The sequence below is a fragment of the Myzus persicae genome, unplaced genomic scaffold, assembly GCF_001856785.1.
Source record: "Myzus persicae strain clone G006 unplaced genomic scaffold, MPER_G0061.0, whole genome shotgun sequence".
NCBI classification, from domain to species: Eukaryota; Metazoa; Arthropoda; class Insecta; order Hemiptera; family Aphididae; genus Myzus; species Myzus persicae.
This window is the reverse complement of record NW_019101030.1, coordinates 1-15,817: the sequence shown is the minus strand read 5'-3', so window position 1 is coordinate 15,817 and position 15,817 is coordinate 1. Positions and strand designations below refer to the sequence as shown.

The following is a 15,817-nucleotide window of genomic DNA, read 5'->3' as shown; positions in this document are numbered from 1 at the left end:
TATCAAAATATTTTGAAAATTTAGTCGCTTAAGATAGTCTGGAATATAATATCTAATATATATATATATAATAGAAATATATAGAAATATAAAAATTAAATATAAATACTTTGACACACCACTAGTTAAACATTAAAATTATATTAACTTATTTTTAAAATTTTAAATACAATATTTGTTTCAAATTTTTTTTCCACGCAGATACCTTGCAACTGGGTTAGCTTTTAGGCAAATTGCCTTAACTTTCAGAATTTCCAAAACAGCAGTGTCTTCAATTGTTATTGAAATTTGTAAAGCAATTTGGAAAATATTGAAAGAAAAACATATGCCCACACCTGCGATAACTGATTTCGAAAAAATTGCACAAGAATTTTATGAAAATTGGAATTTTCCGAATTGTGTTGGGAGTATAGACGGCAAACGTATTCGGATAAAATGTATAAAAAAATCCGGTAGTATGTTCTTCAATTACAAACAGTTTTTCTCTATTGTTTTGATGGCTGTTGTAGACGCAAATTATAAATTTATTATGATTGACGTCGGATCTTATGGAAAAGATAGCGATGGAGGTATATTATCAAATTCAAATATTTTAAAACGTCTTGAAAATAGAACTTTGAAGCCACCTTATCCTAAAAAATTACCAAATTCGAACTTAATTGGTCCATATACTTTCATTGCTGATGAAGCATTTCCTCTGTGAACATACATGACGCGACCATACCCAAGAAGGTTACTAAATGATGAAAATAAAAGTTACTTTAATTATAGACTATCCAGAGCACGAATGACAATGGAACCTTTCGGTATAGCAGCAGCAGCAAAATTTAGAATTTTGCAGAAGTCTATAGAGACAAAGGTAGACAATGCTGATCACGTTGTAAAAGCAATATGTATGCTGCACAATGTGATTATAGATTTGGAAAAAAAAGGAGTAACAGCAAAATATATGGACTCAGATATATCAAACTAAATGAATAATTTATCCAGTGATTTAGCAGTAAGTGTGAGAAATAACAAAACATCCAGAGCAGCAGAGATTATAAGAAGTAATTTAAGCATTTTTTTTTCCAATAATAAATTTTAATACATCAATATAAATAAATAACCGATAAATAGTGTTTTATATTATAAAAATGATTTTATAAAAAACATTACAACTGAACAAAAGGGGTTGATGTCTTAAATGAACTAAAAGGAGAGAGTATTCTGTAAGCTGCAGGTGGTCCTTGACAATTTTTTACACCCTTATGAATATTGCAGGAATAAATTGATAAATTATTTTTTGTGAAAATACAAATCAATTAATTTCCCGTAGACGGTTTCTCAAAACATTAGGAAAAAAACTCACCAAAAATCATATGATAAGGCGTCTAACATTCCAGGATTATCGTTTGCCCTTCAACAGAATATTTTGAAACTTGTTGAATTTAAATCAAACTTTGAAAAGAACAATGATGCTGTCACTTCTGACACTACTCGTACAAAATGTCACTTTTGTCCTTTGAAGGAAGTAGTATGATTTGGACAGTTCTGACCACTGGCCCGCCGGCCCCGCTGGCCCTCCTGGTCCTTGCTGATCCTCTGCTGATCCTTGATCCTCGGCCGCCCGACTCATCACGTGTGTGACGTATATTTACCCCACCCCACCTAACCATTGCTCACCCCCTGGCCATACACCTGCTCCCTGCTCCCTACTCCCTGCTCCCTAACCGCCGTCGCCGCCGCCACATATCGCCTACGTGCGTAACGCATATTTACACCACCCCACCTAACCATTGCTCACCCCCCGGCCCTACACCTAACAACAAGCCGACTGTAAGTGACAATTATTGGAATAATTTAATTTATATGATATTAGAATTAAAATGTGAGAAAAATAATATTAAAATTACAATAAATAAGTATGATATTTTAGTTTAACATACGTAAAAATAACTTGCCAAAAACGTTATTTAGGTAGCCAGTGTTATTCAGTTAAGTTAATTGAGATAGCCACTGTTGTTATATAGATTAGACTGTACATTCTAAACATGACTACACGATAATCATAGGCGTACGCACGAGGCGAGCTGTAGGGGCATGGTAAAATGTGCGTATATATTTTATTATAATGCTTATATTATAATAATATGTTTGTTGAGATCATGGAAATTTTGTTTGTCGTGAAAATATAATAAAATCAAAAATATTTGCTTGTACCTACCGGCTACCACTACATACATTTTATTAATCTAACAAAAACATTATACAAACATTATACAATATTATACAATAACTAAAGTACTATAGACATTAATAGGTTAATACATCAACATATATGTTGATGTGTTAAAAAAATAGAGGCGTTGTCTAAATATTATGGTACTATAATTGCCTAGGCTCGACCAGAAGTTTAAGTCTGCGCACGCCTATGACAATAATATACATACATTAGTATTATTTTTAAACTCGTTTCGAATTAGTATTGATAAATATAATAATATAATATTTTTAAAATATTTCAATTTTAAATATTTTTATTGTTTATACAGCAGTGTAGAAAAATTGGTAGTTACTATAACGAAAGTAAATAAATATTATATTATATTATTAGTTTTATGTTTCCCTCAATTGTAATATTTTATTATAAACATGGTGAGTAATAGTGACTCATATGGTACAGATAATCAGTTCACTGTAGAGGAAATATATTTTGGTTGTTTGAATGAAGTAGGAGGCAGGAACTCGGTAGTAAAAAACAATTTACACGTGAAATCAAAAAATGACAACAAAAATAAAATGAATATCATAGATAATGATAATAAAATAGTATCCAATAATTCTGTTGAACCTTGAACATCTAACAAATTGGTTACTTCTGATGACCTAAATTTGGAAAACCTGGACATTATTTATTTGGAAGATGGAATTCTTAAAGAATTTTATGATCTAAGTAATATTAATTTATCAATAAATCAAGACTGCCAAACTACCACTAGCTAATGAAACGCACATTGAGAATAATACAATTAATGTAGAATCAAATAATGTCCTCAAAGAAAGGAAGAGAGTTGCAAAACCAGAAACATGGACTTGTAGTAAAGCACAAATGAATAGAATGCGAGGGGAATCCTACATAGGTCATAGGAGGGCGGATGCAAAGAGTACAAATAAAATACTTCAAGATGTTCAACGAGCCGCTCGGATTATGAGGCCTCCTTGTCAATCACCAGTCTGTAAAAAATAAATTACTAGGCTTTGTGATTCTGTAAGCAAATAAGATCGCAAATTTCTATTCAACGACTTTTGGAAGAATATGTCTTGGGATTCCAAGATAATGTACGTTTGTTCGACAGTTGAAATTAAAGATACAAAACAAAAAACTACAGGACACAATAATCCAGAAAGAAATTATTTCTATTATCTGAAAGTTCATGACAAAAGAGTACCAGTTTGCCAACTAATGTACCTTCAGACATTGGGTTTGAAAAAATCTGAAGTTCACTATTGGCTCGCAAACTTCCATGAAAATAATATGCCAGGGAAAAAAACCTCAACCCGTTTTCCGCAAGAAAATGAAGAAGATAGTGATGAGGCCGATTTATTTGTTGATGAAGATCTCACGTCAACAACTAAACCTCCAATGAAGAAAAAAAGATCGGACCAACAGCTTCTAACGTTGACCAGCTTTTTCGATAATTTACCAACACCACCATCCCATTATTGCAGACAAAATTCAAAGAAGCTTTTCTTGCAAACAGATCTAAATCTTGGAGTAAATTGTATGAAATGTACAAAACTAAATGCTTTGAAAATGTTGAAGCACCCGTGTCAAGATTTTCATTTGATAAAATAAAGAGAGAGAAGAATATTGAAATATTCATCCCTAAAAAGGACAAGTGTGACATTTGTTTCAGTTGCGAGAATAAGCAGGTTTCTGAAGAGGTCTATTCAAAGCATTTGGCTAAGAAAGAAGCTACACGCAATGAAAAACATAACGACAAAGTTGCTGCTCAAAATGAACAATGTCACACTATATGTTGCGATTTAATGGCCGTTCAAACTGTGCCCTATATTAAAGCTAGTGCAGCATACTATAAATTGAAATTAACAGCCCACAATAACACAGTTTATGACTTAACAACACACGATGGAATGGCGTATTGGTTTGATGAAACACAGACCCCACTTAGCGCTACCACATTTGCATCGTGCCTATGTGATTATATCAATGAGTTGTTGAACAACTTGACTGCCACAAGCCCGCCGGCGTCCTAACACGGATATGTAATAGCGGAGCCATGGTATAAATTACATGTTATTACTGTAATGTTCATGTGTGTATATAAAGATAGGAAAGTCTAATTATAACTTTGATTTCTCAGTTGTTATTGAAAAAACCCCAATATTACGAATTTAAAATAAAAATAGTTAGGTCGCCGGCGGTCATCTGGCGTGACAATTATGTCGTATTACTATGACACCGGATTGGTCGCCGGCTACCATAATAAATGTATAGATAATTTCTCGTTTATATTTGTCATTAATCGTTTATCAATCACGGCGCGTGCTTGTCGTTGTCCGTTCTCAATATTGCGTTTCGAGTGCTCTATTATTGTATTATAATGGATCAAAAGCAGATCGAAGATGCACTTAGTGATTCAGATTTTTCATTTTCGGATGAAAGTGTTGATGACAGCGATGGCGATCTTCTTTTTCAACTATCGGAATGTGGTGATGAATCCAGTGGCGATGAATCCCTTCCAGTATATCTTAATGTTGATAATGATAATATATCATCAAACTGGTATCCTGTTACAGGTAATTACCAAAAATATTTTATTTTTGAAAGCGATTGCCCGTTACCTATAGAAATGTTAACTAATAAAGAGCCATATGACTATTTTAAATTATTTCTTACTGACGATATACTAAACTGTATGGTCTAGGAAACCAATAGAAATGCTGAACAATATCTAAAAAGTATTAGGCTGTCACGTAGTAGTAGATTTCATTCATGGGAACACATAATATTAGAGGATATGACGAAATAAATTGGATTATTACTTTGGATTTGTGTAGTAAAATATCCCAACATTGCTGATTACTGGAGTAAAGCGGAAAGATGTGAAAATAGTGTAGCTCCAAAAATTATGAGCAGAAACAAATTTGAACTAATATTAGGTTTTTGGCATTTTGCCGATAACGAAACAAGTGATAAGTCCGATCGTTTGTACAAAATAAGGAATATTCTTGATGAAATTAATTTCAATTTCGAACATTTACTTACACCGGGAGAAATCATTGCAGTAGATGAGTCTATGATTCCTTTCAGAGGAAGATTAAAATTCCGACAATACATTCCAAGCAAACGACACAAGTACGGAGTTAAACTATTCAAAATATGTGATGTTAACGGTTTTACATACAAAATAATTATTTACGATGGAAAACAGTCTATTTCTGGTCAATCGTTAGGTGAAAAAATCGTACTGTCTTTATGCGAAAAATATTTAGAAAAAGGTAGAACAGTTATCACAGATAACTTTTATACATCTGTTCCACTCGCTAAACAACTTTTAAAGAAAAAAACACATTTAGTAGGGACACTTAGGAAAAATCGCCGTTATTTACCTAAAGAAGTCATCACAAAAAAAAATTAAAAAAGGAGACATTTTTGGGAAAGAAGACGATAACGGTATTGTAGTGTCAAAATTTAAAGATAAAAGATATATATTTTTATTATCTACACGTCATAAATTAGATATTATAGACACGGGAAAACAATCCAGAAAAAAAGAAAGCATTTTGAAGCCTGATATTATTTTATTTTACAATGCAGGAAAAGCTGGTATTGATTTATCAGACCAACTTGCATCTTATTCTACTCCAGTTAGAAAAAGCATCCGCTGGTATCATAAAGTTATGACTGAGATATTACTTAACACTAGTGTTATTAATGCTCAAATCATATATAACATGAATTATTATGATTCAAAAATGAATGTCAAACAATTAATAGTCTTTAATAAATTATTAAAAGTCATTAATACTCAACCTAAGACCTACCAGCCGAAAATTAGATCAATAAATAACAGTGCCTAACACACCAAGATCAACAGGAAATCAAAGAAGATCAGCAGCACCTAAACATAAAATATAGGAAACAGAAGAGAAGTGTCCAAGAAATAGAAAACTAAGAAAACGTTGCTCAGAGTGTTATAAGAAAATATCACAAGAAAAAGGATTTAGGTAATGAGATTATTTGTTGCATCTTTTAATTTTATCATCTTTATAAAATAACTAAAAACTAATAAAAATATATATATTTATGTTTTAGGGAAGCATTAAATAAAACAAAAAAAGTCACTACGTTTTGCAGTACATGTCCATCAAAGCCATTCATTTGTCTATCATGTTTTTCTGATCATATTATATGATTAAATGTAATAATTCATGTATAATTAAGAATATTTTTTAAATACGATTAAAATAAAGGAATCAATTAGTTTTTTTTTTTTTAATTATTCGTTTTTTTCTCGTGTACGCCATAGTGTTATTATTAAGTTATTATTTCCACGCCATCGAAAAATATAGTATATTAAATACAAGTTTGAACCGCCGGCGATCCAAGCGGCCCCTGAAGAATAATTCCGGCAGCCTAAATGGCTCCACGGCAACCTAAATGGCTCCACTTCAACGTATCCATGTTAGGTCGCCGGCGGGCTCGTGGCAGTCAACGTGTTAAAAACGGTAATTATATTTTCAGACGGGTGCTGTTATCAGAACCGAAATTCAGTGCTCTCAAATACACTACTACATTTGAGTATGTCCAAAAAGGTAACGATCATCCAAAAGTATCTGGAAAAAGGGCACACTCAAATGGAGTGTGATAGTCCCACACAGCACTATAGAACGCCAGTAAAAAAACGTCGATGTGTATCCGAATAGTCAGTTCGTAGTTCATTCAATAACTGCATGAAAAGTTCCTATGCCATACCGTGTAAAATTGTTGAACTACAGTTTCTTTAAAAATTACAGGCAAGACATGATATATGATGTACAGCTTTATAAGTCCTGGAAGAAGCCATTATACTCGTCATCCACTCTTCGATGTTCGCAAGAACTGGATTGAAGGCATCTTCCAACAACTGTCCCGTCCTGGCCACAACCTAACCTAACCTATGACAGTATATCGTACGTTATTATGTTTTTCAATTATCGTTGTGCGTCGTGTTCTTGTGTAATTTACTATGTATGTTACATTAAATATGTATTTGTATTCAAAGATTGAATTATGAAAAAATGTTGTAAATGTTTTACAAAATCAACCTATTAATATTTATAGAATCAACCTGTTAATATAATCAAAATGACCTGCACCAAAGTGGTCACATTAAGCGGAACCCTTTGTATTTATAAATTGTATAGGTACAAAATGAAACAACGGGCTACTGATTTAGGCTGAATAGACATTACAATTACTCGTCAGTTCAAAATTCAAAATAGAAAAAAATCATTGGATCAATGTGCTAACTCGAGTATGTTCTGTAGTGAAGTCACTATTTAGTTATGGATTACCATTTAGAGGAGCAGAAGAAAAGTATGGATCTCCCGTTGCTAATAGTGGTAATTTTATTATGGCAATGGAATTAGTTGCAGAATATGATCCTTCTTAGTCTCAGCGTATAAGTAAATATGGGAATCCAGGTAAAGGAAATACATCATATTTATCTTTTTATACTTATGAACAATTCATAAGTATAATGTTAGAAAAAGTCATAAAAACAATAATTAAAGAAGTCAAAACAGCAACATACTTCTCAATTTGTATTGATCCAAGTCCAGATGTGACTTACACTGACTTACTTTCTTTTACTACAATTTAAAAGATATGTATTACCAAATAGAGAACCAGTGGAACGTTCTATTGGGTTCATTTATGATGCTGGAATGCTGGACATAAGGCAGAGTCGCTTACTGAGGCGATATTTCCCATATTGAAGAAATATGACATTAATGTTCATTTTCTCAGGGGTCAATTTTAAAATAACGCCAAAAATATGTCTGCCATATATTCCGGTGTTCAAGTAAGAATTAAAGATGTTTTTCCCTTAGCTGATTTTGTTTCCTCTTCGGCTCACTTATTGAATCGCATTAGAATGGCCGCTGCAAGTTGTTGTGAAGAAGCAAACAATTTCTTTAAATTTATCCAAAACCTATATGTATATTTCTCATCTTCAACTCATCGCTGGAGTTAATTGAAAAATTACAGGAATTCCACTCTTAAGAGTTAATGAGATACTCGTTGGTCTGCTCGAAATGATGCTTGCCCATAGTTTGAAAACAATTGGGTTGGCGGAAAAAGCATTATTAGTTTTAAAACATGATCAGCTCCAGAGGGTACTTACAAGGTCAGAAGCTAAGGGACTACTTCGACAACTTAATATACTGGAAACATCAAAGGGTTATGACTGAATATTGGAAAGGTGTACTTCATACATTTAATAAAACTAGTCAACTATTTCAGTCTGTTCAAATAGATTTGAGTACTGTATACTCCGTCAAACTAGAATACAAGGGCTGCTGACTAGTTTTTGTTTGGCTCTACGCACCTGCTTGCCTCACCAAATATTTGTGCGCCAAGAGGCCTACGTGACCGTCAAATCATATGTAATCATCTTATAATCGTCATACAGAACGTTCGAAATATTTGCCTGTAGTCTGTTTTTGAATACGACTCATGCGTGTACGTTCGCTGTTACAATATTTTGACTTGTGATTTTCATTATATTATTGTTGTTTGTGATTTATTTTGTTGTTTACATTTATACGTATGCATATTTAATTTACGATGAGCGACGAAGTACCAGATTTTTTATCTCCAACAAAGAGCAATAAGAAAGGAAGGGTAAGAAAATTGTAACGAAATATTATGATTTATGATAAAAAAAAATATTCTGATAAAATTAATATTATAAATGATATCGAAACTAAAATAAATATCTACAAAAATATTTACGATTCAGTATTTATAAAAGATTAATATAACTACTGCAGACAAGAAGAATGAATATAAAAAGTATAAAAGGTTATATCATTATTATAAGAAATACACATGACTCGTATTTTCACAATAGATCATTAAAGCATTACATCAATGTAAATTATTTTATAATTTATCAGTACGAACATTTTTTTTACAAGGATTTTACTCATTTTTATTTTCTAACTAGGAATGTATTATACTTAAACAAATTTGTTCTTCTTAGTAGGTTTGTTCAAAGCAAAAGGAAATGATTATTAATCATTACAAAAGTAAGCTAACCCAAAGATCTCAATTCGGGAAACGCGGACAATAATATCCAAGGAATTGGGAATTGGAGAGAAAACCATATCCAATACGTGTAATCAAAAACCGTGAGTTCACCAAATAAAGTGAGAATCCATAAAAATGTAACTTTGAAGACGGATGATTTTGACAAACATGTAGACAAAAAATCCATAATTTATAGTTAAATCGTGAGTTACCCACGCTCGACAACGATGATGAAAGTCTGCCATCTTTTACCCGAGCGACATTACATCGACTTTTGAAGTCCATGGATTTCGTTTATACCAAAAGAGGACGAAACAGTGCGCTATTAGACTCCAATGACCTCATTCTTTGGTGGAGGAGATATTTACGAGACATTAAAAGATATCTTGAGGAAGGTCGTCCATTATATTATCTGTACGAAACGTGGGTCAACGCTGGAGACGTTACTGTCAAAGTGTGGGTGGATAAAACTGTCCAGTCGAGTCAACATGCATTTTTCCAGGGGCTTTCAACTGGACCAGTAAATCCGAGTGGTAAAGGAAAACGTTTGGTAGTTGTTCATATAGGTTCCGAAGACGACTTTGTTCTTGGTGGACTATTGGCATTTGAATCAAAAAAAAAACACTAGTGATTACCACGATGAGCTGCATGGGAAAAGTTTTCGTGAAACTACTAGGTGTTTTACCGAAATTTAAGGACAACGCGGTAATCATAATGGACAACGCTCTTTACCATTCGGTAAAGTAGAGAAATGTCCAACAACCAACTGGAGGAAAGTAGAAATTATCGGATGGTTTGAAAGCAAAGGGGAGGTAATCGATAACACTATGATCATACCGGAATTATTGGATGTTGTGAAATTATTAAAACCATTGTACAACAAATGAGAAATAGATGAACTGGTTTTACAACACAACAAAACAGTGCCACGATTACCTCCATACCACTGCGAATTGAATCCTATAGAAATGGCTTGGTCGGTAATAAAAAACCACGTAAAGTCAAATAACAAGACGTTCAAACTCAAAGATGTCCAAACCCCCTTGATTGAAGTCACAAACAAATTTACTGAAGTAATATGGAAAGACTTTATAAACTACACCAGAAATGAAGAGGAAAAATTTTGGAACATTGACATGATTGTGGATGAGTTAATGGCCGAGACACAACCGGTAGTAATGACGATCAGCCACAGCGATGATGACGATTTATATTTTTCTAATTCGGATTAATTGTAACTATATATTTTATTTATTTTTATGTGACAACGATGTTATTCAGATTTATTTTTCTTAATTACGAATAATTTTTAATGACTGTATTCTGATTGATAATGTAAATACATATTTTTCCTGATATAATATTATAATGCATACATAAAAACCATTGTACTACGAATGTTTTTTTAATAGTACTTTAGTGTAAGTAAATAAACATAATTAAGTTTGTAACTAATTTTTAAACTATACATTTATATTTTTATTATTTACTGACACTTGCTTTATTATATTTCCAATGACAACATTTATTTTAAACACGGTGTATGCTACTGGCTCTGTTTTTCTGATAAAATTATTTAATTATGTCGGACTTTGTCGGTCGGTTCGTTCGACATCGGTTGTCTATTTCGTGGGATAGTGGGGAAAAATCGCCTACGAGCTTCCGCGGCCGTCAGTTACGATGCGCGAAACCGCTGTGTTCTAGTTTGAGACAGAGTATAGTAGAATTGTATAATTCATTAGGTGCTTACATAAACTCGTTACGAGTATTATTTCAAACCTATGAGATGCAGCAAAAGACAAATTTGTAGATTGTCATAAAATTGAGGAATTTGAAAATAAACAAAGAAAACGAAAAAAAAACATTTTGATGATTCTAAGGATCCTAGTCATAGATTTGATAACCGAAACAATTTTATATAATTTGAGACAATTTAACAGTTGAACATTTTTAAAAATAATAATGTTCCATCAAAACTTACCAAAACTCTTAATATTATTGTAATGCTCTGTTTTTCTTATGGCAATTGCTTGTATTTTATCGTTTAACATTTATATGTTTACTATTATTCGGTAACCATAGTGTTGTTGTATGCTTGGTGAGCATAATTATTATTATTATAAAATGTACAAGTTAAATATTAAAAATATATTGTGTGAGCCAACTTTTACACCTAGAGGTATGTAGTTAACATCACTTTCCGAGTTTGATACACACACAATTTCATGAAAATCGGTCTAGCCGTTTCGGAGGAGTTAAGGAACAAACATTTTTCCATGTCTTATATATTAGATTCTATTATTAAGTACATACAACACAATTTTTTTATTAATTATTTAGAAAATAATACTAAACACGCTCGAACCTCGAACATATGATTGAAAATACTACAAAAAAACATGACAATGTATGCATGGCCCAAAATCTGAGTAGCTGGCCGTCGCTAGGTGGCGCCACCTTAGGTGTACATGCGGTGAGGATCGACGAGTTTTCTTTTTTCTTCCGCCGCGCAGTCTTGCTTTTTGGAATAATAAATTGACGTTGGAAAATTAAGCTGCCGTCATGGACAGTCCCCCAGCATTACTGAATAACGTTGAACGCAGAACGGTTAGGTTCAAAAAAAAAAAAAACAAGATTGTATTTTCACTTTTCATTTGGTTATTTCAAAATTTTGAATGACCCATAGCCAAAGTAAAGTTGTCTAGTCGCAAACTCAGCACCAGCCACGGCTAAGCGTGAGTCGTCGGGTAAAAGTGTGTGGCGACCGCGGGTGATAGAAATTACATTTATTTTTGAAATCGCCCAAGGAAACGGACCTCGGCCAAGCGTGAGTAGTCGTCGGGTAACCTTACTTGGCGACCGAAGTTGATATAAATTTTGATATACTCGGAAAATCATCCACGCCGGGGAGATGTAACTCGCTCGAGCAGGAGTGTTTGTCGCTTAACCGACGATGGTCGTGGCGACCACGTGTACTTAAAATTAAAATCTATTTAAAAAATATTCAGCGGCGTAAAGGTGGAACTCAGCTTAGCGAGGGTCGTCGGGTTCGCAGCGACAGTTTATTGATAATATCGAATTTTCTCGTCACAACTACTAATGTTCGTCCGGCGGGGATGACTCGTTACTTGTTGTGTGTGTCGTTGCGTTCGCTTTTTTAAGTTAATATAATTCTTCTTTAAAACGTGTGTCTTGTATTTTATTGTAATGTAATATTAAAACCTTCTCATCTAAGTTTATAACACCAAAAGTAAATTTAGACTCGTTAATAAACCATGTTTTTGGAATAGGACTTCTGCTATACTTGTCTGGGATTTGCATAACTATATAATCCTTAATGTTTTTCATTCTAAAATATATGCATAAGTAAGTTGGTCACTAATTTTATTTATTTAAGATAAGATTATTAAAAAATCTTACTTAACAAAATGTATGAAGTATGCACAAACATAAAAATGTGCCCGTGACAAATCATTTATATTTCTAATAGGGGAAAAAAAGGCCTTAAATTAAATATCTTGAATAGAAAAAAACAAAAATTTACTGGACAATTGACTATACTTGAAAACCCCAACTGATTTAAAAAAACATGGCTCATTATAAGAAGATAATACTGATTCAAACATGTTGCAAAATAAAAAGATTCCTCCATTTATTTTGTAAATATTTTTTAGTATACCAATAGAGATGGAAAAAATTATGATGCAGTCATGTTTTTAGTACTTCTGCAATTAGTTTTGGAAACCCGAATTGTAAAATTGGACATAAGTTATTTAGCAACGGACCATTGAAATGTTGATTATCTTAAAATGGACATTGTATAGATGGTGCATATGGTAATACATTACAGTTATGTTCTTCTTGAATACGGTTATATAATTGTACTAATGGAGCAGGTCCTGATTGTACAATTTGTTTTACATGTTGCAAATTTTTGCAAATGTTCAATTTTCAAAAGGAAATGAAGAAAAACTGTCCACAACCCCATATTTTTTACAATCATGTTTGAAGTGAATAATTGAGTGTACATCATAAGATGCATTTCCTCAGCCATAAACATGAACAAATGTACTTGAAAAATGTACAAAAGGTTGCAATACTCTACCACCCTATATGTTTTTTTCCAAAATAAGCACCGACAATAAAAGGATTTGTTAATTTAAACTCTTATAAAAAACTTAATATGGGCCAAAAGAATTTACCTTTTTAGTCTACTGGGAGACTCAATATTGAAAAAAAGTTCTAATATTAATAGATTCTGAACAGGGGTAACATCTTTTAACACATGTGATAATCCATAGGATATTCAATGAATATATTTACCACCCCAATATTAGTTATATCAACAAGGCCCAACCGAGATAATAATGTTCTTGAACCAATAGGAAGAGACTTAGGCCCGTTCTTACAATGTCCGGTTAAAGTGTCCGTAAAGTGTCGGTTACCTAACCGTAATGTCCTCGGTTAAATACCGGTTACCGGAGGTTACAACAATCCGTTCTTACAACCTCCGATTAACGATAGTATAACTAACCGTCAGTTATAATACAAGTGATTCCCAAAACAACCGGGCATGACCAAATTTTACTGTATTACGCATGCGTCGTTCTTGAGTTATCATTTATTATTGTTGTTATCATTTATCAGTCAGATAATTCGATATATTGCATAGACTATTATATTATACTCTGTGATAGACCTATATTGTTATATTTTCTTCATTCGTGTCTGTTTCGTTTATTAATTTTGAAAAACATGTCGAAAAATAATATGAAGAGACCTCGTTGCACTAATTTCTCTGCTACGGAAGAGAATACGTTGGTCGAGTTGGCCGCAAAATATTCTAGCGTGTTGGAATGTAAAAAATCAGACCACGATGTTTGGCAGTCGAAAATCGCTATATGGATGAAAATCCAAGAACAATTTACTGCCACAACAGGCAGTTTAAGAGAAGTAAGTAGCAATTAAATAAGTTTTACTTTGGTTTAAAGGTGTAGGAATTTAAATATAAAAATGTGCACTGTTTACAGATGATTAATTTTAAATATGAATATTTAAGTGTAGTTTGGAGTAAAACAATATTGATTTCTATTTCCAGGTGCAAAATTTAAAGGATAAGTATGAGAACTTAAAAAGGAAAGCCAAGAAGACAGAAGCGGATAGGAAAAAAGAGGTTTTCAAAACAGGAGGTGGAACTGCACATTCCACTGTAGCACCCTCAGCAACACATAAAGTCTTAATTGAAATCATGGGATCATCAGCAGTAGGGCTACAAAACATTTTCGATGGAGACAAAACAGGTAACCTTTACCAATTTAATATAATTTTCTTCTATTTGTTACTGAAATGTTTGTATTAAATAATTATGAAACCACTATTATTATAATACACAGGGGCGGATAGGCATGATCCTATTTTTGTCAATATAAGTACCTAGCGGCCCACCAGGCCATGATAATACATTTATTTTCAAATCACATTACCAAATACATTAGAATTATCTAGTATTTAGTCTTTTAGTATTGAATTATTGTTGTTTATTTTAGGAAAACCGTTAGTAAATACAGAGGACATAGAGATTGGCCGAGTACATAATTTGGATGATGAATTCATATATACATATGATGATGCAGTGAGTTATTTATTAAAATTGCCATTTTTCTTAATAGGCCTTAATTTTTTTAAATTGTTAACAGGTAGAGCATATAGATCAACCTGAAACTGATTTTGTAGGCAATCCTGTGGTAGTTGTCTCAGCTGATACTGTGAGTTATTTAATAAATTACCATTTTTCTTAAAAGGCCTTAATTTTTTTTTAATTTTTAACAGGTAGAGCATATAGATCAACCTGAAATTGATTTTGTAGATAATCCTATGGCTGTTGTCACACCTGATACAGTGCAACAACAACATATGTGGGCCAAGTGGAATCCAGAGGTTTTGAAAAATAATAAAAGTGCGGAGTTAACCCCTATTGCTTTAAAAAAAAATATTAAGACCACTTTAGGGGACAGCGTGAAAAAGTATTCGTTAGAAAAGCTGAATTTAATAAAAAATCAAACACAATATTTTGAGAATGAAGAGAAAAGGGCTCAGGAGAAACACAATGCCGAAGAATTGCGAGCTCAGGAAAAACATGAATGGGAACGAGCACATTTCAAATTAATGTGTGATAAGTTGAGGTATGAAGTAATGGATTTAAAACAAGTAATTATTGATAATTTTGTTAATACAATGTTGGGTGCATGTGTAGATATATAGTATAATATATAATTATGTACTATCACAGTCAGGGGTGGACTGGGAGGTCACCTCCCAAAACAAGGTTTATGCTTAAAGGGGAGTTGCAAACATAAAACTTGTATATTTTTTATTTATACAGTAAAATGTTATTGTTTTTGCTAAATAAATTATTATTATTAAATTAAAAAAAAACATAGTCTTCATGTAAAACGATAATATTGAATGGATAATTTTAATTAAATACTTTATCTGTATTGCAATGTAATTTAATTT

At 32.5% G+C, this 15,817-nt stretch overlaps 3 protein-coding genes across 3 annotated transcripts; all 3 read left to right on the top strand.

The window, feature by feature from the left end:
• Positions 1-325: 325 nt before the first annotated feature.
• Positions 326-703, top strand: LOC111027420. Its single transcript, XM_022305794.1, has one exon. It carries the CDS (start codon positions 326-328, stop codon positions 701-703), a length of 378 nt encoding a protein of 125 aa, XP_022161486.1.
• Positions 704-4,607: 3,904 nt separating this feature from the next.
• LOC111027419 (piggyBac transposable element-derived protein 4-like) lies at positions 4,608-5,645 on the top strand. Its single transcript, XM_022305793.1, has 2 exons — positions 4,608-4,803; positions 5,065-5,645. The coding sequence occupies exons 1-2, from the start codon at positions 4,608-4,610 to the stop codon at positions 5,643-5,645; spliced, it is 777 nt and encodes a 258-aa protein (XP_022161485.1).
• Positions 5,646-13,933: 8,288 nt separating this feature from the next.
• On the top strand, positions 13,934-15,762 carry LOC111027418. The gene is made up of 5 exons (XM_022305792.1): positions 13,934-14,254; positions 14,400-14,601; positions 14,848-14,933; positions 14,998-15,066; positions 15,131-15,762. The coding sequence occupies exons 1-5, from the start codon at positions 14,057-14,059 to the stop codon at positions 15,560-15,562; spliced, it is 987 nt and encodes a 328-aa protein (XP_022161484.1). The 5' UTR covers positions 13,934-14,056; the 3' UTR covers positions 15,563-15,762.
• Positions 15,763-15,817: the final 55 nt, after the last annotated feature.

Bases quoted from the DNA above. Each gene is read 5' to 3' on its own strand.
- LOC111027420 (XM_022305794.1), top strand. From the start codon at position 326: ATGCCCACACCTGCGATAACTGATTTCGAAAAAATTGCACAAGAATTT.
- LOC111027419 (XM_022305793.1), top strand. From the start codon at position 4,608: ATGGATCAAAAGCAGATCGAAGATGCACTTAGTGATTCAGATTTTTCA. The intron at 4,804-5,064 runs GTAATTACCAAA...GGATTTGTGTAG, and splicing joins AAACTGGTATCCTGTTACAG to TAAAATATCCCAACATTGCT.
- LOC111027418 (XM_022305792.1), top strand. From the start codon at position 14,057: ATGTCGAAAAATAATATGAAGAGACCTCGTTGCACTAATTTCTCTGCT. The intron at 14,255-14,399 runs GTAAGTAGCAAT...TTCTATTTCCAG, and splicing joins CAACAGGCAGTTTAAGAGAA to GTGCAAAATTTAAAGGATAA. The intron at 14,934-14,997 runs GTGAGTTATTTA...AATTGTTAACAG, and splicing joins TATATACATATGATGATGCA to GTAGAGCATATAGATCAACC.